At 52.0% G+C, this 23534-nt stretch overlaps 2 protein-coding genes across 6 annotated transcripts in view; one reads left to right on the forward strand and one right to left on the reverse strand.

Annotated features, from left to right (window-relative positions):
- Positions 1-1269: 1269 nt before the first annotated feature.
- On the reverse strand, positions 1270-2970 carry CD52 (CD52 molecule). The gene is made up of 2 exons (XM_045511480.2): positions 2810-2970; positions 1270-1634 (listed from the first exon to the last, which is right to left on the reverse strand). Exons 1-2 carry the CDS (start codon positions 2861-2863, stop codon positions 1497-1499), a joined length of 192 nt encoding a protein of 63 aa, XP_045367436.1. The 5' UTR covers positions 2864-2970; the 3' UTR covers positions 1270-1496.
- Positions 2940-23534, forward strand: part of UBXN11 (UBX domain protein 11) — a 28530-nt gene continuing 7935 nt past the window's right edge. For 2 of the 5 annotated variants that reach the window (XM_074377098.1, XM_074377100.1), the window contains exons 1-8: positions 10610-10748; positions 14484-14589; positions 15343-15371; positions 15960-16058; positions 17532-17632; positions 18113-18167; positions 18627-18703; positions 21028-21154. In XM_074377098.1, coding sequence (XP_074233199.1) covers positions 14519-14589; positions 15343-15371; positions 15960-16058; positions 17532-17632; positions 18113-18167; positions 18627-18703; positions 21028-21154 — 559 coding nt within the window. In that variant the 5' untranslated portion in view covers positions 10610-10748; positions 14484-14518. Of the gene's footprint in view, positions 2963-10609; positions 10749-14483; positions 14590-15342; positions 15372-15959; positions 16059-17531; positions 17633-18112; positions 18168-18626; positions 18704-21027; positions 21155-23534 lie in introns of those variants that run through there. The other 3 variants (XM_074377099.1, XM_074377101.1, XM_074377102.1) reach the window with 3 other exon arrangements.

The raw sequence follows: 23534 nt of genomic DNA on the forward strand, positions 1-23534 counted from the left end.
CCTCCACCACCAGAGGGAGCCCTGGGACCAGACTAACTGCTGAGTGTGGTCTTGCACACTGTCCTCCAAAATGATGTGTTCTAAGCGCCTGGTCTGAGCCAGGTCTGGAAGTGATCTGCAGGGCACAAACATGAACCAAGCCCCTTGGTCCCCACCCTCAGGCAACTCACAGTCCAGTGGAGGTTTCTGACAGGTGGGGTGGTACCCTCAGTGAGGGGGTGGTACCCTCATTGAGAGGGTAAGAACAGAAGTGGAGGGGTGCACAGGGGAGGAACCTAAACCATTTAGGGGTGCAAGGCAGGCTGCTCAGGAGGGGACCCTCAGCTGAGATGTGGAGGATGAGAAGGAGTCAGCCAGGCTAGAGGGTGGCAGAGGGATGCAGACAAGTCCAGGGGTGGAAACTTGGACATTCAGGGTGATGGGGGCACAGTGAGCCAGGTTGGGGAAGTGAGTGGGAGCCAAACCCCAAAGAGTCTTCCCACCAGGGCTCCTCTCAATTTCCCCCAACTCTGGTCTCAAGGCCTGAAGATTTGGCTTCAAAGAAGACAGGACAGGGGCTCTTGGTCCCTAACCCAGCTCAGAGAGGGCAGGACATAGTCCCTCAGTCTAGTAGACACTTGACCCCTTGGTCAAGGTCCTCCAGTAAGAGACAGAGATGGTCAAGGCCCTTGGGGCTTCTCCAGGGTTCCCTTCCCACTCTGCAGCTCCCAATTACACCACCCCAAATCCAGGATGGGCAGGAGTGGTAGAGCAGCTGTTTGTCCTTCCTGCCTTCCCAGCCCATGGGTAGATGGGGAAGAAATGGACAGCTGCCTCTTCATCTTTCTCTGCCCCCAGTGGTTGGAGACATGAGGCCAGAAGGATGGCTGGGAACCCCTAGAGACTGGAGGGGAGTGTTCTCTCTGAATCTGTTGTTCTGAAGACACTGAGGTAGTGGAGTGGGAAGCTCTCTGAGCCTCTGCAACTGGAGATGTCCAGGGTCTGGGTTGGGGTTGGAGGCGGGGGTCCTCTGGGACCCCAAACACCTTGGGACTGGTGAAGCAAATGTAACTAAAGGGGAGGTGAAGATGGCAAGTTCTGGGCTGTGTCCCTGCAAGGTGATCCAAGGGGGAGGAGCCTCATCATTTGGACTTTGGGGCAGGGAAGGTGGGGTGTTAGCTTCCTGGTACCATCTCTCCTGCCAATGGGGACATGGGCGGCTCCTTGGTGCTGCTGCAGACCTGGCTCTTGGGGCCCAGTGATGTCCAGTGACCACACACAGGACCCTGCTCCAAGTATATGACAACTTTATTGACCCCTGGCTGGGTGGTACCTGCCCCTCCACATCAGTACCTCCCTGTGTCGGCCATTGCCCCCAAGGCACCGCCTGTCAGTTCCCACAACCCGGTCATCTCTGGCATCAACCCCTCCCAAGGATTTGTGGGGGGCACTTCTCTTGCTAGTGATGGTGGCAGCTGTCTCAGGGGGCACAGGGCTGTGGCTAAGGCGTGCCCCCCTCAGCTGAGATGGAAGAGCTGGATGAGGGTGTTGGTCAGGAAGAGAAGGATGCTGCCACCACCCAGGCTGCCAAGAGCTGGGGCCCCACTCATGGGTTTCTTGTTGGTGGTCTGGTTTCCTGAGATTCCGGTTTGTATCTGCAAGAGGAGAAGTGGGGCAAGTTCAGGGGGCTTTTGAATCTTGTATTTGTTGTTGAGAGGTGCAGTTCCCCCATGCAGATACTACAGTCCTCAGTTCTCTGTCCCCATAACCACTTCTGCCACAAGGTCCTGTGGGGACGGTTGGCTGCTTCCTGCCTTGACACAGGCAGGGTTCGAGCTGGTCCCTGGTCCATCTCCCATGGAATCTTCCTTTCATGTCTGCCAGTTCACCAGCTCCTCCAGCATGTAGGAGACAAGGGAGCCTATGGCCCCAGCCCTTGACTTCACTAGCCTGGCCAGAGGCTTAGCCTCTCTGAGCCTCAGTTTTCTCATCTTGTGAATGGGGAGAAGAGCCCATCAGAGTTGTGGGGGGTCACATGAGACAGGGCCGGTGAGAAGGCACCTGACAGCATGTGGGTGGGCAGGGAGGGTGCAACTTCTTTCCTGACGAAATGGCCAGATGGTGAGCAAACTGTTCTCAATGCCTGATCAAACTGCAACTAAGCTGCCCATGGTGGAGATTAAGGTGTTTCTGATGGTGATCAAGCTGTCCTTGATACTTGATCAAGCTGTTCTTGATTGAGAACTTGATGGCTCCCATCTCCTATAGGAGATAAGATGCTGCCACAGCTGCCTCCTGGAATAGCAGTTGATTTTGGGACTCCAGCTGTTTCTGGAGTGGGAGATTTCTGTCTTCCTGGCATTGCTGAACAAACAGGTTTCTCTCCCAGAGGTTCCCTGCCACCTCCAAAACCAGATTAGGCTCCACTTGAACATTTCCTGGCCCCCTCCCAACAGGACCATCTCCCCAAGTTCCCTGTGGGTTGATGCCACCCTCAGTCAGGGCTGTCTTCCCAAGTCTCTTAACTTCCTATTATTCCACAGCACCCCTTGGGTGCCTCAATGTGCCTGGCTGTCTGTAAGTGCCTCCCCAGGCTCGGGTTTAAGAGGCAGCCCTGCTCCAGGGCAGCCCTCAAACAGTCTGACCCCAACCAGAAGGGCTGGGAAGGCTGGGAGCCAGGCCCCCTGAGCCTTTGATTTCCCTGCTAGAGCCTCTGCCCCCATGGGAGAAGGCTGGGTGCCCAGGGGCCTCATGCCCTCCCTTTCAAGCCAGGCAGGTCTTGGTGGGGGTCCCAGGTGGTGGTGCAGAGGCTCTGAGGGGCTGCTCTTACCTGAATCATAACCAGGAGGCTGATGAGGAGGAGGAGGAAGAGGAAGCCCTTCATCTTGGGAGGTTCTCGGTGGCTCTCTTGATAGCAGCTTTTGGAGGTGATCACAGGGCTGTCTGCAGGCCTCTTTCGACTTGGCTGCTTTTGAACGAGGAGGTAGGGAGGCGGGGTGGAAGGGGGAGGAAGGAAGGCCTATGCGGCAGGGTGGGGAGCTACTGCTTTTCTGCAGACCTTGGGTTTGAGGATACCAGGCCCTGGATTCTACGGTCCCAGCAGATGATGGGTTCTGGATAAGGACTGGGGCAAATCCCAGGGAATGGGAGGAGGGCAAACCAAGGGGGCACCTGTGTAGGGGGCAGTAAATAGGGCCCTGGGTTTGGAGCCAGCATCGTAGGAAGTGAATCTCAGTGTAATCACCGATCAACTCTGAGACCCTGGGTGAGAAACTACCTCTCTGAGCCTTTAACAAAAGAGCTGCTGGAGAATTAAATACAGTATAATTAAAAGGAGATTGCAGTGGGGGATAGGGGCTGAAGGAGAAAAGGCTGGGTTAGATTTAGGTTTCAAGATAAGGTTGTAGATGGCTCCACAGGTTCAGAGTGAAGGCTTGGGGAACATGAAGATTTGAGGAGGGGGTAGGTTTCTGGGAAGACGAAGGAGCACTGCATTAGGAACCCAGAAACCTAGGTTCTAGATAAGCTCATCTCTCCAGGCCTCAGGTTTCTCACTTCAAGTGAGAAGACAGAAGTGCATTACTTCTAAAGTTTATTAAGACCTAGCATTTTGTGATTTTGATAAAGAAAATAGCAGATGGGTTGTGTGTATCAATCTTGGATGGATGGGAGAGGGCTAGTGGAGAGACCAGCAGGTGACTAAACTGCCAGGGAAGAATTTGGGGAGGGGGGATGGCTATGAAGATCCAGCTAAAGGTCGGGGATGAGGTGAATCACAAAGCTGTTTGGACGATGCCCCATTCTTCAGACATCCTCTTGCTTTGTTCTCTCAGAGGAGCTCTGCAGTAGGTTTTACAATTATCCCCATTTTGCTGATGAAGAAACTGAGGCTTGGATATTAAGTAACTTGTCCAAGGTAGTAAATGGCGGAGCCAATGTCATGTAAATTTGAATCCAGGTCTGTCTGAAACTACAGCCATGTATATAACCTCTGGGACTGCCCTAGAAGTCACCGATTAAGTCTTGGTTCCCTGTCTCCTCCCTCCTGGAGTACTCAGGTGTTGGCTCTGTGGCTTGTCTCCAGCTTCACTCACTCTCCCTTCTTTAGTCTCATTTGCATGCCAGATAGTAAAAGAAATTCCCCTCTCACTTCCCTTCTATGGTTTTGGGTCTCAGAAAAACCTGAGTGGGCCCATAGGGCCTCCAGCTCTGGCTAAAAAGAAACAAAATAAAAAGAACTGAGAGTCAAGGCTGGTGAGAGAAAGCCAGGAAGTGGAGAGGGAGGGACAGGAATCTTGAGGCCCTGGGGGTGGGTAGGGAAGGAAGTGGGTACAGCCCTCAACTACCTGTCCCTGTCCACCCCCATCAGCTCTCTCACCAGAGGCTTCTCCTCACCCTCCACTCAAATCTTGGCTGCCTTTGGTGCACCAGTAGGGATGGGTGATTCTGGATTCAGATGCTGGAAGGGGGCTGGCCCAGGAAACAGGAGGCCCATGTTGAAGTCCAAGATTGCTCTGCTGAAAATTGGCTCCATCACACTGGGTAGTTTTACAAAAAAGCAGCGGGGCAGGCTAATTCCAGCTGGCCCATGCTCTAGATTTGTGTGCAGATACTTAGAGGCCAGTCTCACATTTGCAAAAATTTTCTTGCAAACACCAGAAAATTCATTTCTACATCCTGAGCCTCTGCTATGGTTTGAGTTTGAACTGCTAGCGGTAGGGGGTCTGGCGGGTGCTGGAAGGGTTTTAGGGTCATCAGGGTTTGGGGCATGGAGCGGTGCCTGGAGAATGTCAGTACCTGAGAGAAGTGGGGCTTCACACCTCCTCTCCTGCCCTCTGAGCAGTTTCATTCTGTCTTGACAACATCTGAATAGACAGAACCTGGTCACAAAGCTTACAGAGCTTAGAAACCCCTATTTTACAGATGGGAGAATGGAGGGCCAAGAAGGGCAGGTTAATGGCACAGCTGGAGATAGAACCTAGTCATCTCTTCAGTGTCCTCTACAGCTTCTCTATACCTGACTTCTGAACCTTAACTAGCAAGATGGGAAATCTCAGCCCACATCCCCTACAACTCTTCCCAAGAATCCAGGTCAGACTCTTAAGTGTGACATTCAAGGCCCCTGTTTTCTTCCCTAGCCTCTGTTTTGGGTTCCATAATACTTCACCCCAATATCCATATACACCACACCCTAGCCCGCAGCCACACCTACTTCGAATCTCCCCAGCTGCCCCACACTCTTTTACACCCCATGTGTTTTCTCTGTAAGGAAAGCTCTTCTTTAGTTATTTTATCTGGCAAACTCTTCCTTGTTCTTCAAGACTTAGCTCAGAAGCAACCTGCTCCTGGGAAACTTTCCATTTTCCCCCAGAAACTCCTTCAAAGAGAGGGAGTTCTTGGTGTTCCAAGGGCTCCTTCTGTTGGTCACTGTTCTAAAGGTTGTGTCCACTAAGAATATGGTCTGATCCCTTGACCCAAGACCAGGTCCCTCTAGGTCTTGCCACCTCTCTAACCCAGGACAAAACAGAACATGGCACATATAGGTGTCAGACAGCTGAGTGAATATAAGGCGACCACGCCCACCTCCAAGCCCTGCCTGCCTGTATTCATTCAGTCAGGAAATGCTTATTATGGGGCAATAGCAGACTAAGTACTGAGAGGTTACCAAGGAAGAAAAGAATTAAGGGGAAGAGAGAGATGAGCCCTTCCTTTGGGGCTGCTTTTCCCCTAAAAGTATTTGCCACTTTCAGAAAAGACAGCTTAGAAACTGAGCACAGCTTTCTACAAATGTATGGAACTGGGGAGAAAAACTGTAACTTAAGACCTGCTAAGAAGGGGAACCTTGATAAACTGCCCCCCTCCATAGGCTTTGGGTGGGGACCATGAAAGTTTATACGTGGGGAGTAAGAGTGAACAGGAAACAATAGCCCAACTCTCACAGAAATGGAAGACAACCTGATCAAAACAAACAAACAAACAAAAAACCCAAAAAAAAACAACAACAAGAGAAGCAACAGGTGATAGAAACAGTTACACAGAAGAGCTGGATAATGGAATTATCAATCAAACTTTTAAATAACAATGTGTAGTCTGGAAATTATAGAAAAGAACCAAATGGAAATTCTAGAACTTAAAAATACAATACTAGAAATTGAGAACTCAGTGGATAGGTTTAACATCAGATTAGACACAAATGAAGGGCTAATTAGTGAAGTGGGAGATAGATAACAAGAAAACATGATAGCATAATAGATTAAGTGTCCGCTGTGTGTCAGTTACTGCACACACTGGGGAGACAGAAGTGACAAAATGAGCATAGTTCCTCCTCTTAAGGAGCTGACATTTGAATGGGGGAAAACATACAAAATAATGATAATTTAAGATTTCAATAAATGCTATGAGGAAGTCAAAAGGGTCGCGTAAGAAAAGAGAAATGGGAGGAGGACATATTGTAGGTTAGTGTTGAGGGAAGACCCCTTGAAGGAAAGGTTTGCGTTGAGACCTGCAGAACAAGAGGGGCCTGGGTGTGTAAAACCCCCAGTCCACTCCCCATCCTGGTTTCACAGTGTTCTTTAATGACTGTTCCCAGGGCCAAGCACAGCCCCACAGTGGGCAAGTGCTCAGTATGTGCTTGAGCTCAGTGACGGGATGCAGCACCTCAGGGGTGGGAGGAGAGATAGGGGGTTGCAGCACGTACTACAGGATGATCTGCCCTGCAGCTTTCATCTGCACTGAGAGAGGGTTGTGATCCAAGAGCACCACAGAGCACCCCAAGGGAAGTTTTCATCATTTGCCCATCTGTCAATCCACTCATTTCAGACAGTTTATTGATACCTACTGTGTGTCAGGTAAGTTGAATGAGTGAGGATCCCTTCCCTTGAGGAGTTCATAGTCCCAGAGGGAACCACATACTGAAAAAGTCACAAAAACTGAAAAAGGAATACTATACTGGCAGCAGGGCTGTTAGAATGTAGAGGGTAATTCCACTTGGGAGTGGGGATATTCATGGAAGAGAGGATATTTGAACTAGTTCTTGAGGGATTGAGGGGGATTTTCCCAGGGGAAAAGGCTAAAGGAGGATGTTCCCATTGGAAGGAGAGGCCTGAACATAAGAGAGAGCATGAGAGTTTCTGGGACACTGAGAAGGGTGAAGGGCAAGACACAGAATATGAAGATCCTCAGTGTCTACAGGACATGGAGACGGCTTGACCCAAAGCACCTGTGACGTGGGTGGAGAGGAGGGAGGTGGGAGAGATAGCAGGTTTTTACTCTGAAGGAATGCCTGGACTTGGTGACCTCTTTCTCCATTATTTACCTCTCCCTCCTGAGCTGCTAAGACCTGATAAAGTCTTTTGTCTCAAAGAGTCATGACTGATAAAGGTCCTTCAGGAAATGACCTATAAGCAAAGCGGACTCTGTCCATTCTCAAGAATGCAGAGCTCCAGAACCCTCTTACTCCAGGGCTGGGGTCTACGTCCTCATCCCACAAGTGGGAAAACAGGCACAGAAAGAGCCTCCCTTCTGTTGTTCAGGACCTCCCTCCTCCCACTTCAGGGCCTTCCCAGCATTGTCAGGCAGTGAACATCCACCCCAGGATGGAATCAAGAAGAAGCCAAGTGGCTCCCACCCCCCAGAAGTCTGGAGGGAATCCTGGGCGAGCTTGGAAGCTGGACAGACTCTTCTTCAATGTCCTTCCAACACTCATATCCTACGTGAGCCTGGAGATCTTGGAAAGATTTCCAGAACCATCTAAGATGGGAGATAGAAAAATATGTAAGAAAAATAACTATTAGGTTAGCTTAGGCTCTTGTGTCACTTTCATAACTTTTTTTTAGGAAAATACCTTTTAAAAACAGTAATACAACAATGTTATGAGAAATTCAATTTGCACAATAACTCTACCAGGTGGGTTCTATTTGTATCTCTATTTTCCAGATACGGAAACCGAGCCTCAGTGGAATAGTTGGAACAGAAACAGCCAGCTAGGAAGTGTCAGAGCCCAGCCCCATAGACTTGTCAAGTCATGCTGGCTCCTAATACATTCTCAATAAATGATGGCTATTATTATTTTCCAGATTTCTATGATGACAATGTATACTTTTGTAATAAGGCTCTGACTTCTCCCAATAAGTGTTACTAAAAAAATAATGAACTGCCTGCTGGGTTAGAGGGCTCCCACCTCCCTCACAGGAACTAGCTATTTGCTGAGCCTGCCTCCTTGCAGAATCTCAGGCCAGGCTTCCAGCTGTGGGTAGGAGGGACGTATGTTGTAAGTCCTAATGCTTGGGTAAATGCTGATTCATGTCCCAGTCTTGCTGAGGTGGGAGGCAGTGGGCAGAACACAGCAGGGCCCATGAGGCCAGAGCCTCCGCCTCCCACGCTGTTGGGCCTTGCTTTACCTTCAAGAACAGAAGGAACGTGTGCAAGCTGACAGTATAAGGTTGCTAATCCCCTGACTATGTCTCCAACCCCCCAAAACCACTTGGCCCCAGCGTGACCTCAGACTTTCTCATCTTATATATCTCAAGCCTCAGAGAACTTTCTGGGAGCAGCTCAGTGGCAAGAGAGCTCCCCTACCTGCAACTTCCAGTCACACTTTCCACCTGAACCCTTCCCTTGGCCGTGGGCCTATAACACCTGCGCCTTTGCTTTATCTTTGCCTGCCTGTTTTACTCAAGTGGGAGCTTCTAGAAAGAGCACAGATTCTGGAGGCAAACAGTTCTGGTTTGAATTCACTTCTACTACTTTCTGCCCAATAGCCTTGAGCAAGTCACTTTACTTCTCTGAGCTTCAGTTTTCTCTTCTGTAAAGCTTATAACGTTGGCATCTGGCACTTGGAAGATACTCATTAATTGGTAGCTTCCTTCAGTCTCCAATTGGTGTGTAAAGAATACTTTAAGGAGTCTGCTCTCCCCTAAATGCAGTAGATTAAAGGCAAAAGGAAAATAGTAAAAAATGCAGTCTGAGACCCGCAGAGAAAGGGCTTTGGTGGTTCAGCCAAGGCATAAGGAATTGGTTGCCAGAAGTCAGAGTCCCAGCCCACCACAGCCGGAAGGTTGTGAGACAATGCAAATGGTAGTTAAAAGCAGGAAACGTTTTGAAAACTTACTCTGTATGGGTATTGTGATAGGTACTCTGTATGCATTATTGCATTTAATTCTCATAGCAACCTAGCGGCATGGGTATTATCCCCATTTTACAGGAGGAGAAATTAAGGTGAATAACTTGCCCAAAGACACACAAGTCAGGAGCCAGAACTCTTGAGGCCAAAGTGCATGCTCTTAACTACCTCTAGTTGCTCTAATCCAACACCTAACTTTTTCAGGTGAGGCTCAGAAGGGGAAACGTCTTATCCAAAGGCAGGGCGAGTCTCATTTGAAGACTTATTAAACAGAGGAAATAGAATTTGAGCGTCCCTTCAGAGCGCTGTTATCAACGTGGGCCAGCTGCTTGCTGCTCTTTGAATCAATAAGCAAAAGAGGCAATGTTGATAGAAAGGAAAATTGCTTTTAATCAGAATGTGACAATTCAGCGAGATGATGGGCTTGTGTCCCCAAGGACCATCTTTGAAGATTCTGCTCATCCATGGAAGTTTTAAAGGGAATAAGGGAAGTAATCATTGAGACAGGGGTCAGAGACGGCACCACCCCTCCAGACAAAGTGTGGTTGGAGTGGCCATCCCCTGTTGTATGAATGACTGTCAATTCTCTGTGAATTTTCTTTAGATGATATCTTGTTCACAGAATTTGTGAGATTACCGAAGGGGAAGCTGAGGAAGTGAGCTGGTCATCTGTTGATTACTTATTCTCCATTTCTACTTCTCTGATCTAGGTAAGAACTAACAGGTTAGGCAAGGTATTGTGTGATCAAAAGAAAGGCATGGTGGGGGGTGCCTATTTTAAGGTTAGTCAGAAGACCAAGGGGCCTTCTGCAGAGAGCTCTTTCTTGCCAAAAGCTGCCTACATGGTAGTAGTTACAGTATCTGTAAAATAACAGCCTAATCATCAACTGCTTGAGCATGCTCTTTTGTGACTCAGGGAGGCCTGAGTGTCTTCAGCTTTAACCATAAACAAGAGGCAGGGGTTGGGTGCCCCACCACCCTCAGGGTCCTGCTGGGTGCCAGCGCCAGCTGGTCAAGAATTTAGCAGAGAAATTCAAATTTAAGAAACACTGGAAAAGATTCTGAACAACAACAAAAAAAGTATGTGTAACTGAATCGCTTTGCTGTACAGCTGAAACTAACAATATAAATCTGCTACACTTTCTAATAAAAAACAAAAAAAAATTTATTAAAGTACCTACATCATTTCAATTCATGCTCAAAAGAACTCATTCAAAGTACTGAATTGATAAGATGGGAAGAAGCTCAGAGGGATAAATGCAATTTCTCCCAAAATCAATTTAGTAAAACAGGGGCATTGTCGCGATTATACATTCAGGTCCAGAGACTTCCAGCAGCTTCATGAATCTAACTACCCCCACGCTCTCCGCTTTCTCTGCCTCCCAGTGGTACGACAGGTTCTCCGCTTTCCCCACACCTGGAGTCCGCTCAGAGCGGTGGATTCTGGGATTTTTGGTATCCCGCGAAGTGTTTAGACTCCCTGGGCCAATAGAATTTGAGCACAGGCGGCTGTACCCGCCTCCACTGCTTGCTGGTTGCTCAGGGGCCCTCTCGAATTAGCCAATGAGAAGCGCATGGGCCCTGGTCGCCTGGGAAACCGCGTGACAACAAGATGGCGGCGCTGCAGGCAGCTCGGCGGCCCTGCGCGGTGAGTCTCAGCCCCAGACGTTTCTGCTCTTAGAAGCCCTCACGCAGGCTAGGGCTTTAGCCGCGAAAGCCCCGAGGGCTCGTCAGCCCCGTAGCCCGGCTCTCCTACAGGCCCCCCCGCGTCCTGGGAGCGGATTCAGGCCCCTGCCTACCATGGCTGTGTGTGGAGGCGGGAGCAGTGACGCGGCTCTCAGGGCCGGGCTGGATGGTGGTGGGATTCGCGCCTTGAGCGCTTCCAGCAGATTTAGAGAGTGAAGGCGTGCAGCCAGCTGGTTCGTGTCGGTGCTGGAGAGCAGTGGGGCCTGTGGGGGGATGAATTTGGGTCCCAAAGATGTAGCGGAGTACGACAGAGCTTTCCCCTCAAAGCCTGAGTCTGAAGGGGCAGACAGGCCAACCTTTTGGCGCCTGCCTGAGGCGGGAGGCACAGCCCATCTCGGAAGCCCCCAAAGTGAAGGGAGTGGACGTGGCTTTGTCCTCAGGGTCTCCAGTCTGAGGGAAGGGGAGACAACCCCGCTCTCAGGAGTCACTGGGCTGATGGGAAAACACAGTCGTTCTTAGGGGTCTTCTATAATCCATGGGAAAACTGGTCTGGAGATAGTGTATTGGATTGGCCTGGAGTGAGAAGCAGGGAAGTAAATCAGTTTTGGGCCGTTGTGACAGCCACAAAGAAGGGCAGTGAGAGCCCTGCTAGGATGGCCAACAGTGGCCATGGAAAGCAGGAGCTATGTGTGTGAGACGTGCAGAGTTTAACTGATGGAAGTAAGAGGGAAAGGAGGGAAAACTGTGTTTGGATGATGGGCTCCCATCAAGAAGGGGGAAGTGGGCGGAGCTTTTTTTGAGGGAAGATTTTAGGTTTGCTTTGGAGACCAGGTCCTTTTTTTTCGTATGATAGCTTTATTGAGATGTAAGTCACATACTACATATTTCACACCTTTACAATGTAAATTTTAGTTGTTTTTAGTATATTCATAGAGTTTCTGCAGGCATCACCACAATCAATTTTAGAACATTTTCGTCAGTTCAAAAGGTAACCCTGTATCCTTTAGCTGTCCACAACCCCCACCCCCCATCTCCTCCTAACCCCTCCAACCCTAGGCAACCACTAATCTACTTTGTCTCTATAGATTTACCCATTCTGGACATTTCATATAAATGGAATCATAACAATTGGTGGTCTTTTGTGACTGATTTCTTCCCCTTAGCATAATGTTCTCAAGGTCCATTCACATTGTAGCATGTATTTCATTTCTTTTTTTGTTGCCAAGATTCTGTTGTAAGGATATACTACATGTGTTTATTCATTCATTGGTTGATGAATATTTGGGTTGTTTCCACTTTTTGGCTGTTATGAATAATGCTGCTATGAACAGATATACAAATTTTTGTGTGGATTTAAGTTTTCACTTCTCTTGGGTATATACCTAGGAGTGGAATTGCTGGGCCGTAGCTGTTTAATCTTTAGAGGAACTGCCAGACTGTTCCACAGCAGCTGCACCATTTTACATTCCAACAAAGTTTCCAGTGTCCCCTCATCCTCACCAATGCTTGTTAATGTCTGTCTTTTTGACCAGTTTCTTTTTGAGAGGTGATTATGGTTATAAGAATTTGGAGAAGGGAGGGATAATCAGGTCTGGTGGGAGTTCACACAGGGCAGTTTCAGCCACAAAAGGCACAGTGCCTGGGGCTTTTTAGTGTGATAAAAATGTTTCAAAATTGATTGTGCTGATGGTTTCATAAGTCTGAATACACTAAGGACCAGTGAACAGTATACTTTAAAAGAGTTAAGTATGTGAATTATATTTTGATAAAGCTGTTTTTTTAAAAAATCACTTGCTATTTGATTCCATTTATATAATATTCTTGAAGTAAGAAAATCATAGAGATGGAAGACAGTAGTGGTTGCCAGGGGTTAGGGATGGTGGTGGGGAGCAAGATGGATGTGACTATAAAGGAGTAGCATGAGGGAGATCTTTGTGGTGATGGAATAGTTTTGTACTTATCTTGATTGCAGTTGTGGTCACACAGAATCTATACAGGGGATGAAATTTCATAGAATAAATGACAAACAAATTATACAGTGTCAATTTCCTGATTTTGATATTGCTATGTAAAATGTGACTATTGGGGGAAACTGGGTGAAGGGTACATAAGACCCCTCTACTGTTGTCCTAATTTCCCATGAATCTATAATAATTTTAAAGTAAAAAGTTAAAATATAACTAAAGAACAAATAAAATCAAACTGAAAAGAGAAAAGGAGTTAGCCAGCCAAGGGAAAGGTGTGAGTCAGAGTGGAGAGAGCATTCCAGTGAGGGGGGTTCAGGCCTGGGGAGATATGTGTGCAAAGGCCTGGTGCATTTCAAGGCTGACAGTTCAGAGTGGCTTAAGTGTAGGGCAGTGTTGGGGGCTGTGGGTGATGGAGGGTGAGGTCCAGAGACACAGGCAGGGACCAGATCATCCATGTTAAGGAATTTTGAATTTTTTTCCGTGAATGAGAAGGAGCCATTGGGAGTTTTTAGCAGGGAAGTGACATGCCAGCTTTGTGTTTAAGAAGATCCCTCTGGCAGCTGTGGAGACTAGTGAAGGGACCCCACAAGGCCTGTCACATTTGGCCACACAAACCTTGAGGATGCTTGGACAATTGGGCAGAAGCTGAGCAAACTGGGAGCAGATCTGGGAGGCTGGATGATGGAGGTGAGGAAACTAGCTTGGTCCTTGGAGGGCACCGCTGAGAAGGGGGCGGGGCATGAGTCCCAAACTCCAGAGTGAAGACCGAGGAGGCTGCCCTTAACTGAGTAGATTCAGGGGCAGGTTGGAGGCCAGTGCCACACATTTCCAAAGTGGAGCAAAAGACTTGATTTGGGTCCTGATGGAGGTCATTTGATTCTAGAATTTCTAGATATTAGCCACATAATATTAGCTAACATCTAGATATTAGCTACTCAATTCACTGAATAGAGTAGGGGACTTTAATTCCATCCCTGGTGTTCATTCATCTTTCCAGAAAGAAGAGGGATGGAAGGGAAACCAACATTTCTGAGTGCCCTCTACGTGCCAGTAACAACAACCACGATTCGTATTTTTAAGTACTTCTTTGAGTGCAGCACAGTAGATGCTTTATGTGTGTTAACCCCAACTGGCTGGTTCTATAACCATCTCCACTTTAAACTAAAGGAACTGGGGCACAGGTTACGCTGGTGGATGGCACAGCGTATCCAGAGCCTGTGTTCTTGATCTCCCTGCCATGCAGACTGTGTCTTAGTGGAATCCTGCCTTTGGTTTGCCCCTCTCTGGCTCTGAGATGTTGGAGGTAGCACTTGAGTTCTGGAAGGAGGGGAGGGAACACCTGAGCTTTGTGTTGACCAGCTCCTTGATAGATGGACAAAAGGTCCAGGCCTCCTGAGTGGTCTTGTGCCCGGGCTCTAAGTTTGGGGAAGTCCAGTCTTCTGGCCCATCTCTGCACCCCATCGCCCTTTCCCAAGCACTGCTAGGCCAGAGGCCTCCAGGATCAGAGCAGAGAGCTGGATATCCAGCGGTGCAGGTGTACATCAGACACAGGGATCCCGAGGCCAGGCTGCCTCTAGAAGCTTCTACATGGGCAGTGGGAAGAAGTGAGCAGTGCTGCTCCCTGGATGGTGCTCCCTCCTGGGAAAAGTAACGAGGGAAGAGGAAGTTTCAGGCCATTCCCTGGTCCTGAGGGACTGTCCTCAAGGGCTGACTTCCTTCTTTCTTCCCAGGGAGTTCCTGACAGCTAGAATCTGTAAGCAGAACCATGAGCTCACCTTTGGCCTCCCTTGGCAAGCCCCGGAGAGTGCCTCTGCAGTCGGAGCCTGGGACTCCTGGGTAAGGAGCTGGCCTCGCGGGGTCTTTGTGTCCAGGCCCCTCCCTCATCCTGGCCCCTCCCATGGACTAGGAGATGGGCTCCTAGCATCTTGGGGAAAACAGTAAAAAGTTATGTATCTTTCCCTGAAATCCTTATCTTTCTCGTACTTCTTCTGGGAGGCTCTCCTTGCATCTAAGCTCACACTGGGCTGTGCCCTCCAGTGAGGTGTGGGCTGTGGGGGCTCAGCATCCATCCGTTTATTCGTTTCCTGGATTAGTTCTGCAAACGCTGATGACGCACCTGTTCTGTGCCTGGCCATGTGCTGGGCTCTCAGGAAAGGAACCCTCTTCATCTACCACTGTCATCTTTTCAAAGCGTTTTTTATGTTGCTCTTCTCAGCCCCACTCTGAGTCGTTCACTTCATGGCCGAGGGGACCCAGAGGTTAGGTGACAGGCCTGGGGCCCTGCAGCCGTGTCAGGGCAGAGCTGGGGCCACGCTGCTGTGCCTGGAGACTCTTGTCATCTTCTGCCCAACACTGCCCTTCAGCTCGTTCCCTGTCCTCCTCCACTGGGATGAGTCGGACGCCCTGAGGCCTGCACCTTGGCTCACCCCCGGTTGGGATGGAATTTGGGGCAGATGTCCTCAGGAAGTAGAGGCCTCGCCCCATCTTCTTCAGGCTTGGCTGAGGACGTGGTGCCAGAGCCTCCCCCGGATGGCAACCCAGGGGGTCCTAACTTGTCTGTCTTCCTTCTCCTTCCTGCCCCATTCCCAGGAGGCGAGGGATAAAAATCTACGGAAGTGGTAAGTGTGGGCTCTGCCCCATGTCCCCCTCACCTCCCACCTGCCGAGGGTCCTTGCACTTGGGCGGATGGAGAGAAAGGGCATGATGAACCCCCCTGTCAGCCAAAGTAGCTGGCCAACTCCAGTGTTACCTGCAGCTCCCAGATTAGAAGACCTCACATCCTTAGCGGAGATGTCATCACTATATTTGAACCCCTCCATGCACTATGGGGTTGGCCATGAGGGGGCCAGACCCCAGCCCGCCTTCCCCTGACAGCCATCTCCAGCCCACTACAGCCTTTGCTCCCTGAAGCCCTGTCCTCACTTTGCTGCCCTGCCTCCTGCAGGCTCAGACCTTTGCATCCCAACCCCACTCTTGCCTCCACTGTGGTTCTGGCATTGGCCACTCAGCTCCCCCCAGGAGCTGGACTAGGAGAACTCCAAGAAGCGGCCTGTTCTGGCTGGATTCTTGCTCCCCAGCATCTCAAGTTTTCTATCCTCACATGCTTGGGGGACAGAGTACAGGCTGCTTCATCTTGGCCAAGGCCCAAGGCCCATTTCCTCTGGGCCTCAGCCCCAGAGCAGTGACCTGGGCATCCCTGTCTGCAGAAGATGAGGTGGACATGCTGAATGACGCACATGGCTCGGAAGAAAGGACCTCTGTCCCTTCCTGCTATGGTGGCATAGGTGCCCCTGTGAGTAGGCAAGGTGAGAGCAGAGGCCCAAAGGGATCTGGGTCCCTGGAGAGGGCCCCAGGGAAAGGGGGTCCCTGGGAGGCATGGCACCTGCTCTCGCCTACTAAATCTGAGGCAGCACTCATACTCCTGGCTGACTGGCCATGTGGCTGCACCCCAGACCTGTCCAGAGCCTGGTTTGACACTTGGGCCCCACCCTTTGCTCAGGAGGTCTGGCCAAGCCCCAGGCCAGGCTGTGGCTGGCACCCTTAACCCGACTGGAGTCACCATCAAGTATGATGCCAGTGGGTCCAGGATTCAGGGTCTGAGAGGAATGAAGGGCCTGAGGGTGCAGTTCAGCCTCCAGCCATCCACTTCCTGCTTCCGCAGGGCCCTGGGCCAGGCCCAGAGTCCCCTAGGCAGCCCCCCTGGCCTGGCCCACACTGCCCCCAAAGGGCTATGGCAACGCTGCAATTATGGAGGTGCCCAAAGTGGGATGGGGCTCACTGGGGTGGCTTCCCAGAGGAGGCAGGACTGAGCAGGCCTGGGCGAAGGGGAGACGTGGGCGGGCAGGGTGAGTTGTGTGGAGCGCTGGGAGACTGGAGGAGCTGGGGATGGGGTTAGAATTTTCCACTAGCTGTGCTGTCTTGGGTAAGCAGCTTCCTGTCTCTGTCTCCATCTCTTCCTGTGTGAAGTGGGGATGGGAACACCTAGGTCAGCATGTTGAGGTGAGAATTCGATGAGGCAATCCTCCACCAAACCCCCCCCCCCCCACAGGTAGGGAGGGGGTTGAGGTGGAAAAGGAGACAGGAGGAGCCTGGCCCCAAAGCCATTCAGTCGCAAAGCCAGCATCTCCATCACCCCAGCTGGGGACACTTCAGCAGCAACCGGCTCTTCCCGGTAGAGAGCTGTCATCCACGAGCCTCTCCGCTTCTCCCTGCTGTCACTCCTCAGCCCACAACCAGCCAGCCATCTGTTCCCACCAAGGCCACAAATAAGGACTTGTCTGTCCTGTCACTTCCCTGCATGGAAACATTCCACAGTGTTCCCTGTTCCCTCTTCTCAGAACATCCCCGGGCTCTTGGCCTCCATGACTCTGCCTCCCAGATGTCCTCCTGCCTCCCAGGCCTGGCCCCCTCGGCTCCCTGCTAGCTCAGCTTTTCCGTGTGACATTCCCCCGGCCTGTTTTCCCCTCTCTCTGCACTCAGCCTCAGGGAGATCCTCACGTGCTGTCACCTGTGACATGACCCATGTGTTGTACCACGTGCTCATACACCTGGGACACGTTACTGAATCTCTGTGCCTCAATTTCCTGAGTAGTTCCTTTCCTCAGAAAAGCCGATTTATTATGAAAAGTTTTAGGACAGTCCCCATGGTCTAGTTGGAAATGTTGTTATCAGTCTTATTTTGGCTCTTGGGGATCGATCCCCCTCCCCGGGACCTCCCCGCTCCCCATACCTCAGCCTCAGCTCCAGGCCTGGGCTCTAAGGCTTTGTCTGGTTGGCAGTCCCTGTGTTCCACGACTCGGAGCTGATGGCCACCATGACCAGGAAGGTGCAGAATCTGGAGCGGCAGATGAAGACCCAGACCGACGAGATGCTGTCCAAGGTAGGACCCCAGTGGGGAGAGGGCCAGGGGCTTGTCTGAGGGGGGGAAGGGCCTGGGCTGGGAAGGCCAATGAGGCTACTATTGCAATCGGCCAGGGTGGATGGGTTCTAGAACCGTCTCTCCCACCACACTGCCCAGCCTGAGGGCCAATCCTTGCCTGGGACCGATCTGGAACCCTGTGACCTGAGCAGAGAGGCTCAGGATCTTCACAGCTGAGCAAGGCCCATAGACCTTGGACTGGGCGGCAGTGGTGGCTGCTGAGTGCTGGGCACTTGGGGGTGCCCCTCACCCTTCCCTCACCTCAGTGGAATCACAGGGATCACCTGAAGTACAGGAGCGGTGGCTGCACCAAAGTGGGGCAGGGGCTGCAGTCTCCCCAGTGCCCCCACAGGCAAAAATCCTGGCTTGTCCTGTCTGGAAGGGGCTCCGTTGGGCTCTGGGAACCATCAGGCCTGCTCCTCTCCCACCTTGTTGCTGCAGGATCGGAAGATACGGGCCCTGGAGGAATTGGTGGAGACCCTTCAGGAGCACCAGGGTAAGAGGCCCTCCTATTTCACCTCCCTGGGGCCAGCGACCCCTAGGCATCAGGGTTCCAAGAGCATCAACCTGAGTCCTGTGGTGGGGTCTGGACTGCGGAGCCCAGAGGAGCAGTGACACACCCAGGACCATGCCCTTCTGTGTGGGGCGGAGTCCCCTGAGTGCAGCTCTAGCCCAGCACTGGGCACAGGGCCTGCCACTGAAAGCGTGAGAGAAATGCAGCCCCAGGAACCTTGCTTTGGGGGTGGGGTGAGGGGGTGGCCTCCTGAGAGTCAGTCAGGGCGTCCCCTCCCAAGGGCAGGGGGAGGGGCCAAGAGACCGTTCTCGGGGGACCCCTCAAGTTCTCAAGGATCAGCTTCCCCAGATGACCCTCAGGCCAGAGCTCTGGTCGAGGCCAGAGGTGGCCTGGCAGCCTCCGTCCTGGGGCAGTGGAACCCCTCCCCATCTTTCCCTGAAGGCCAGGGGACCCTGCAGCGGCAGGAGGAGCTGGAGACGAGGTGCGCACAGCTGCAGCGGCAGGTCACGGAGATGGAGGTGAGGGAGGTGGCGGCCCAGGGCTGCCTGCCCCCAGGGGCTGGGTCAGAGCCCACCTCTCTGGGGCCTCCTCACTGCACATCCCATGCGGGTGCCCTGCACTGTTTCCTTACTCAGGACTACTGGGACTTTAAAGAGCCAGGGAGGTGTCCGTTCTAGGCACACCCGCTTCTGGGCTTGGGCTAGCCTCTGCCTTCTTCCTCAGTCTGGTCCTGAACCACTCTCCCTTCCAGCCACGGGGACCTGCCTCTCGTTCTTTGACCACATTGAGCTCTTTCCCACCTCAGGACCTTGGTCCATGCTGTTCCCTCTGCCTGAAATATTTTTTTCCACCTTCCCCTGGTCAGTTTTCACTCATCCTCAGTCTCAAGTTGAGGTGGGGGCTCTTCCTCAACCTCTGACAGGGCAATTTCTCAGTCCTGAGCTTTCTTAGTGCCGCATCTCTCTTCTCCAGGGGACTGTGGACTCCATGAGGATGGGAGGGACCACTTTTCTCCTGTTCATTGCTGCACGCCCAGGACCTAGCCTGGTGCCTGGACATATGTGTTTACTACATTGGTCACTGCCATCCCCTGCCTTTGAATGTGGCACCTCACTCACCCAGTGCCACCTTTTTTGCCCCCATTCACTCAGCAAGGCTTGAACTGGAGGGACCCTAGGCTTAAGGGAGGGTCCTGGGCACGCACGCTTCCTCAGTGCCCCCCACTCTCTCACTGGCCCCTCCAGAAGTTCTTTCTGGGGTCTAACCTCTCCCTCTTCCAACCTAATTTAAGACCACAGAAGCAAACCCCCAAGCCGCAGCTGCAGCTGAGGGCCCCTCCCACCCAGATGTGTTCATACCTTGGGCTGTGGGTAAACAGCTGCTCCCTGAGTGGCCTGCTGGGACTGCTGGCAGCCCGTGGGGCTTCTCTGAGCAGCTGCCATAGTCGGTGAGGGCTGCCCCCCCAGAGCCTCAGGGCAAGGGCATCGCAGCTCCCACGTGCACAGCATTCACATATTTATTGCTTCATTAATTTAACAGACTCATACAGAGTGTCTCTTGGCACTGGGAGTTAGATGGGGTCACTGTCCTTATGGGGCTGACAGTCTGGAGGGGACAGACACATAAACAAGTACATAGGAAGATACACAAGTATGGATGGAGTACAATGAAATAGTTGAATGGGTGACACAGTAGAGCCTGGCTGGGATTTGGGCCACTCTACGGGGTGACATTGGGCAAGAGATCTAGAAGACAAGGCGGGGCCCAGGGAAAGAGGATCCAGGCTGAAGAGATGAAAGCCCCCCCATCACACAGGCTTGGCTTGTGGTGGGGTTGTGGGGTGCAAAAGGGAGAGGAAGAGGCCGCGGGGGTGGGGTTGGGGCGTTGGCAGTTGGGGTGGGGTTGGGGGGAAGAATGCTCAGGAATGGGAAAGCACAGGAGGGTTTCAGATAGAGGAGCGGGCGGGGAAGGCAGGTAGAAGCACAGCTTGAGTTCCAGGAGGGAGATGACTGGGCTTGAATGAGAGGAGAGGCAGTGCAGTAGACGGAGTCTGCTTTGGAGGTGGTGCCACAGGCTTTGTGGGTTGTGGCGGGGTAGGGGAGGAACGGGTCATGGATGAGGCCCAGGTGGAGGGGGTGCCACTGACTGAGACCAGAAGGCTGGGAGGGAAGAGGTTTGGGAGGTTGGGGCAGGGAGTCATGACTGTTTGGGCCAAGTTCATTCTGAGAGGCCTGTTAGACATCTAAGGGTAGAAATTTGAAGCTGAAAAGGAAGAGCATATGTTGCCAGAGGTGAAGACAGAAGTGTGCCCACTGGGTTGGGCACTGGGCTGGTTGCTTGTGCTGTAGGTTCAGTGAGTTGCGGAGATGGAGGCCAGGCTGGAGTGGGTTGAGGAGAGGAAGGGAGATGAGGGAGCAGCAGTGGGAATTTTCCCCATGGCAAAGGCCACGTGTGGGTGGACATGTCCTCTCAGACCTGCAGAGCGGTGTGTCACTGCCAGCCACACCCTCATGGCTCCCCACCTCCATAATGGCTGCCTTTAGGGAGTTCCTCCTTATGCCCTGTGCAAAGTACATGATGTGGATTATCTTAGTGGTCCTCCTCATGAGTTCATGGGGCAGGTGCTGTCAACTCCATTTTAGAAGGAGGAGCCTGAGGCTCTAGGTGGTGAAGAGGCTTCCCCAGGTCACAGCCAGGAAGTGGTCAAGACCCCTGGCCAGTCTCCTCTATCCAGTCGGCTCTGGGAGCTGAGGTCCGAGGCTGGGGGCTGGGCTGATGGTGCCTTTTCTCCAGGGAGAGGCTGAGCTGACAGGGCCCCCCGTCTCCCTCTTCTCTCCCCCAGCGGTTTCTCGGTGACTACGGCCTGCAGTGGGTGGGCGAGCCCATGGATCAGGAGGACTCGGAGGACAAGACAGACTCAGAGGATGGCGAGAGGGACTGGATGACAGCCAAGAAGTTCTGGAAGCCAGGTAGAGTTGGGAGTCTACCCCGGTCCCTCCTGTGAAGGGAATTCTCCATCAGCTTCTGATGGCCCGCAGCTGTCCAGAGGCCGTCTCATTCGTGCACCTACTTCCCAGCACGAGGTGTCCCAAGACCTCCTACACAGTGTCCCTGACACAGGGGCAGGAAGGAAGGGCTTCAGCCTCCATCACGGACCACCTAATCTAGACTCTTTGTGCTCGTCTTTCTAAGGCTCCAGAGATAGAAGACGCAATAAGACCTCATTTGTCTCAGGCACCATAGTTTACAAAATGTCACCCATCCAAAAGCTGTGGCCTTTAAAAGCAGCCCCTCTGCTTTGGAAGCTGCCCCTCAGTCCAAGGGCTCGGCCCGCTCTTTGGACTTCCTCTCCAGGTTCATTTAGAGCAAACCGTTGAAATCTACCTGCTTCTATGGGACTCCACCACTTTTTATTTTTAACTCAACTGCTATTATCCCGAAGGATGCAGTCTGGAGATTTGGGGACTTAGAACTGGCCATTTCTGAAAGCTGGGTCCATTCTCTTCAAAGAATAGAGGTCGTTGCCCAGAAAGTACTTTTCCAGGCTCTGGAGTTGTTCACACCTGGGTCCTCACCTCACTCCACCACCTATTCCAGGTGTGGCTTGGGCACTCGACTTCCATTCTCTGAGCCTCCAGTTCCTCGTCAGTAGATGGGGGTGCACTCTTCCCCACGGGGTTACAAGGAGTCAGTGGTTTGGACACAGCACCCAGCCTGGTCTTGCATGTTGTCAGCCTCACAGCTGGGAACTCTTATTGTTTTCCGCTGTCAGAAGGCAGTGGCTGTCTCATGGGAGCGTGAGCATGGCTCCTGAGGAGACTGTTTGAAAGATGACAGCATGCTCTTGGTTTCGTAAGTTTCCTGCTTGGCAAAAACCCAGACTGAAAACATGAGAGTCCCACTTCTTACACTTTGGCCAGACCCCTTAAATCTTGGGGCACAACCCCTCACTCTTGTTCCAAAAACATCACTTCCCATTTGTACCACACTTGCTGCTTTCAAAGCGTTTTCATAAATAGCCTTGACATAGGCCAGGGATTATTCCATTTTCCAGGCAGGGAAACTGAGGCACTTAAGAGTCTAAAGACTTTTGAGTGAAGGAGGTAAGACTTAAGGCTGAGAGCCCCCTGAGAGGCAGTTACAGTCATCCGGGCAAAAGATGAGATGATGCCCAGCATAAGGATGATGTGGGTGGGGCTGGTGAGAGGGGGCAGAGCAGAATTTAGGAGGGGAATCCGTGGCCTTGGTGGTTGATTGTATATTAGGGAGGGTGTGGGAGGAATCAGGGATGACCTTGGGGCACATGGCTGTGGGGGACGATACTAAGCCCATTTGGGACATGGCAAAGCTGGGGAGCAGCCTGGCACCTGGGTCATGCTGGGAGCTGAGCCCTGGGCTGAATGCTGTGGGAAGTTCTCCAGGGAACCACTGCCCGGGTGAGAGGTGAGACTCTGGCAGGTGACTGCTAGAAGCTGTAAGAAAGTTGGTTGCTGGGATCTAGGGCCAGAGGCCTGCCAACACTGCACCCCCCCAGCCCTACCCCAGCCCCTGTGTGGTGAGGGCTCAGGCCTTGCTGGCTTGTTGGAGGGAGCCTTCCTCCTGGTCACTGGGGGCCTCCCTGCTCCTTTGGGGAAGGGGTCAGACCAGACAGATGGTTTCCAGACCTGACTCTGTGGATTCTCCCCTCAAAGAAGAGAGCAGCCCCCACTCTGCTTTGTGTTGTTTGTTTATGCTCAGAGTGCTATGGCTCTGAAGCCACTTGTGAAAGCCGCCAGGCCACAAGCTCCCTCTGTGTGTCCTCTTCTTTTGCTCTTTGATTATCCAACATGGAGGGGCCTCGATTTAGCTCTTCTACCAGATGAACAACATGCTTTTCATTTCTAGTAGCTTTTCCTTCTGGGACCCCCTCCTTTTCTGGCTCCTTCCCATCCTCTCCCCACAGCCTTGTCCCCAAGTGCCACCTGCTCCTGCCCCATGGGCCCTCGGGTCCACGAAGCCAGCCTCAGGCTGGCCCTGATGCTCTGGCTTGTTTCTTTGACTCTCCTTCAGTTTAGTACCACTCCCCATAGGCCCTGGGGCAGCAGGTCCATGGATAGGTGAGCTGGGGCATCTGTTTTGGACAAACTGGGGCTGATTCAAGTGCTCTAGAGCCTGGGACTCTTGCCTTAGGGAAGAGGGGCCTAGCAGAGAGGAAGCTTTGCAAGGGCTTGGCTTCAGGCCTCCCACCCCTTCCCACCCTTCCCACCGGTATATTAAGCATTGGTTAGGATGCCCTGCCAGGTGCTTCAGGGTATGCGGAGACATGAAAGACAGTTCTGCTCTGGTCACACCACCTTTGGGTCAGGTATT

This window comes from Camelus bactrianus, chromosome 13 (genome assembly GCF_048773025.1).
Source record: "Camelus bactrianus isolate YW-2024 breed Bactrian camel chromosome 13, ASM4877302v1, whole genome shotgun sequence".
NCBI lineage: Eukaryota > Metazoa > Chordata > Mammalia > Artiodactyla > Camelidae > Camelus > Camelus bactrianus.